Source organism: Cariama cristata, unplaced genomic scaffold, assembly GCF_000690535.1.
Source record: "Cariama cristata isolate BGI_N322 unplaced genomic scaffold, ASM69053v1 scaffold6036, whole genome shotgun sequence".
Taxonomy (NCBI): domain Eukaryota; kingdom Metazoa; phylum Chordata; class Aves; order Cariamiformes; family Cariamidae; genus Cariama; species Cariama cristata.
In genome coordinates this window covers 36580-37139 of record NW_009623727.1, presented here as the reverse complement: position 1 = coordinate 37139, position 560 = coordinate 36580, and the positions used below count along the sequence as shown (strand labels likewise).

The following is a 560-nucleotide window of genomic DNA, read 5'->3' as shown; positions in this document are numbered from 1 at the left end:
TCCTGGTTTGAAATGGATGTCCTGGGAGTCTCCACAGGAGACTTTGCACCGTGTGTTGGCAGCGGTTGCACATGGAAACTTTCTCCTTTGCCTCTCTCTCTGCCAGATCATCCTCCACTCCATGCACCGTTACAAACCTCGCTTCCACATTGTGCAGGCAGATGACCTCTTCAGTGTCCGCTGGAGCATCTTCCAAGTCTTCAGCTTCCCTGAGACTGTCTTCACTTCCGTTACTGCCTACCAGAACGAGCAGGTACAGTCTGCAAGCACTGCTTTGGACACGTTGCTAAATACTGTCTTTATAAGTCTTGTAGAGGAAGGTGTCTCCTTCCAAGCTCTTCACCCAGGGTGCCTGTGATGGGCAGTGGGAGGAAACAGGCACATTATGGTTCCTATGGAAAATATCTACTCTGGGGTGAGATGAATCGTGCACCTGAATTGTATTAAATGCGCTATCAGTGATTAACAGAACCCTAAATGCAGTAAAAAGTATGGGCAATAATCCAGATATAGATACTGATCGGGTATATTTCTCTAGTCGGATAAATCTCACCCGAATT

At 47.1% G+C, this 560-nt stretch overlaps 1 protein-coding gene across 1 annotated transcript in view; it reads left to right on the top strand.

Annotated features, from left to right (window-relative positions):
- Window positions 1–560, top strand: part of LOC104163756 (T-box-containing protein TBX6L) — a 10906-nt gene that overhangs the window by 6767 nt on the left and 3579 nt on the right. Inside the window, exon 5 of the mRNA XM_009702866.1 lies at window positions 107–253. Coding sequence (XP_009701168.1) covers window positions 107–253 — 147 coding nt within the window. The remainder of the gene's footprint in view (window positions 1–106; window positions 254–560) is intronic.